Source organism: Augochlora pura, unplaced genomic scaffold, assembly GCF_028453695.1.
Source record: "Augochlora pura isolate Apur16 unplaced genomic scaffold, APUR_v2.2.1 APUR_unplaced_1351, whole genome shotgun sequence".
NCBI lineage: Eukaryota > Metazoa > Arthropoda > Insecta > Hymenoptera > Halictidae > Augochlora > Augochlora pura.
This window is the reverse complement of record NW_027581387.1, coordinates 1-2,787: the sequence shown is the minus strand read 5'-3', so window position 1 is coordinate 2,787 and position 2,787 is coordinate 1. Positions and strand designations below refer to the sequence as shown.

General features: G+C 58.4%; 1 protein-coding gene across 1 annotated transcript; it reads right to left on the bottom strand.

Moving 5' to 3' along the window:
- Positions 1–76: 76 nt before the first annotated feature.
- On the bottom strand, positions 77–721 carry LOC144477475 (uncharacterized). The gene has a single exon (XM_078195198.1). It carries the CDS (start codon positions 719–721, stop codon positions 77–79), a length of 645 nt encoding a protein of 214 aa, XP_078051324.1.
- Between the last annotated feature and the right edge of the window lie 2,066 nt (positions 722–2,787).

Genomic DNA, 2,787 nt, shown 5'->3' with positions numbered 1-2,787 from the left:
CAAACTCCCATAACGTGCTAGCGGGCGGCGGGAAATTTCCAAAAGAGGAAAAGGATCACCTCGCCGCCCGCTGCCCTCAGGTTACCGGAGGAATGCCGCGACTATCGCGTCGCGGCCGTCGCTTCCGGTTTCGGCACGAGGGGTCTGTAGCCTCCCGGCCCCTCTCGGCGGTCTCTTTCTGCTTCATCACCTCCTCGCAGAAGGAGATCGCCGCATACCACCCCCTCTCGCTACCCGGCATTGCCCCAATTACTGCTGGGAGCGAGAGGTCCACACCAATCTCGGCGACGAGGACTCGACGCAGCGCCGCGAAGGCAGGGCACACCTCCAGCGTATGCTGCGCCGAGTCCATATCTGCACCACAATGGTGGCAGACCGCCGTCGCTTCCCTCGCGATGCGACAGAGGTACTCACCGAAACATCCGTGTCCGGTGAGCAACTGTGTCACACAGTAGGTGAGCCTACCATGCCGCCTCTCCTGCCACTGATGAAAATGTGGCAGGAGGGCCCCGGCGACTCGCTCGTCGGTGTGGGTACTCAATTCCCCACGCCACTTCCTCCAAGCGAGTCGCCAGGCCCGGAGTGCGAAACTCTGGACCACCTCCGGCTTCGGCGGAGCCCCTCGAGCTCGGCGGACGATATAGCTGTGCCTATAAACATAGGCACGCACGCCCGCCTGCAACTCGAACGGAAATTCTCCCGCCAGAGCCAGCGCCGCCATTGTCGACGTGGTGCGGTACCCTCTTATGAGGCGGATTGATATCTGCCTCTGAAGCCGGCGAAGCAGTTGCACGCCGCGCCGGCTTCCCATAACGGATGGCGCGCATATAGGGGCGCCATACAGGGCCATTGACAGCACCTCGCCTATATATAGGCGGCGCACTAAATCTCCTGGTCCCCCGATGTTGGGCAGCAGACGGCCCAAACAGGCCGCTGCCCTCTCCACTTGGGGGACGAGGTGGTCAAAATGCGCTTCGAATTTCCAGTGGCTGTCGAGGATGAGACCGAGGTACCTCATCTCAGATCTCACCTCGACACTGGCTTCACCTATCCGGATCCACGACCTAGCCGGAGGCCGGGACCGAGGCCGTCTAAACCACATGGCCTCGGTCTTCTCCGGGGCTATCCTCAGCCCCAGGTCGTGGATCCTCGCGACGACGGTTGCCACCGCAGCTTCTGCCCGACGGATGGTCCCCTCGAAGGTAGGCCCGACGGCCACCACCAAAATATCGTCTGCATATCAGACTAAGGTGGCGCCGTCGTGCAGAAACGCCTCTAGGACCGCGTTGCACCCCAGGTTCCATAACAGTGGTCCTAAAACGGATCCCTGGGGCACTCCGCGGTCCACCTCCCTCCGCAACATCCCGTTCCGGCTGGGGTAAGTGATACACCTGCCCCGCAAATAGGCCCCGATCACTGCCCGCAAATAGGGGGGCACCTCATGTCGAACGAGCGCCCCCCTAATGACGGACCAGGGCAGGGTGTTGAACGCATTGACGATATCTACTGATATCGCCAAGCACGCCCCGCCCCCTGCCACGGCTCCTTCCGAGAGGGACTTGAGACGGTCGATGGCGTCGACCGTCCCTCCCGGAAGCCGAATTGGCAGTCCGCCAAATCGGGGCCAACACGGGACAGGTGCCTGGTGAGGCGGGCAGCGATAACCTTCTCGAAACACTTGCCCGCCTCATCCAGCAAACACACTGGCCGGTACGCGGAGGGAGAATCCTCCGGCCTCTCATCCTTCTTTAAGAGGACCATCCGCCCTCCTTCCAGAGTACGGGGAATTGCCCCGACCTCAGCAGGAGGGTAGGGAGGCCTGCGAGCCTCTTCACCAGGACACTCAAAGAGAGCATCCAGGCTCGGCCGGGAATACCGTCGGGCCCCGGGGCAGTATTCTTGCCCCGGAGCCACCTTATTATCCCGGCCATCTCCTCCCCCGTGACCTCCAAATCGGAGGACCCGGGGTAGACCCCCGCCTCGGGATCGGGCGTGGACACCTCCGCGCCTCGCGGAAAAAGAGTGTCCACCACCCGCCCGAGAAAATGGGGATCCAGGCTCTCTGTGAGTGGGGGCGCCCAGGGACGCAAACGTCCCATCACCATCCTATATGGTTATTTTATATGAAATTATTTTATATGAAACTGTTATGTCGTGGAGAAGTAGCTGCTACCAAAATGTTATTTCGGCACGACACAACGGAAGAGTTTTCCAAGAAAATGTGGGTTCTTGTTCAAAATCGGAGAATCTACCAACACTTGTTCGAAGTTGAACTTATTTATTTCGCCGAAGGTCGTTTCGCACAAATACAAAAGTTGAAAGTGGGCGCGTGTTTTTTGGAGCTCGATGTATGTTGCTATATTTCTAATTCTTTATCTGTTTCTATTCTGATCTATACTTGTTCTGTTATATTTCTGCTGGGAAGACCGAAAGTCACCATCGACGTCACCTCGGTTCTACCTACCCCTTCGACTCAAGGGTAGGTGTTGCAAAGGGCTGTCCAATCGCGATGGGCCCATGGCAGTGACGGGAAGTCGCAAGGAACGACGTTTGGGACCGAGGAGGTGACACCGCGAATCCTTCCAGGGGGTCTCGGGCCGCGCGCGGTCATCGACAAGTCGCCAACATCTGGGTGCAATATTCTTAATTGCCCCGTGTCCCAAACGTGCCGTCTTCCACGCCGTAGCCAGTTTCAGAGGTCCCAAACACATGGCCCGCCGCACAGTGGTCAAAAAACCCGAAATCATGGTCAAAATATAAAACTGTGATGGATTTAATTGAAAATTT

Excerpts from the sequence above, each read along its gene's own strand:
- LOC144477475 (XM_078195198.1), bottom strand. The coding sequence starts at position 721 with ATGGCGGCGCTGGCTCTGGCGGGAGAATTTCCGTTCGAGTTGCAGGCG.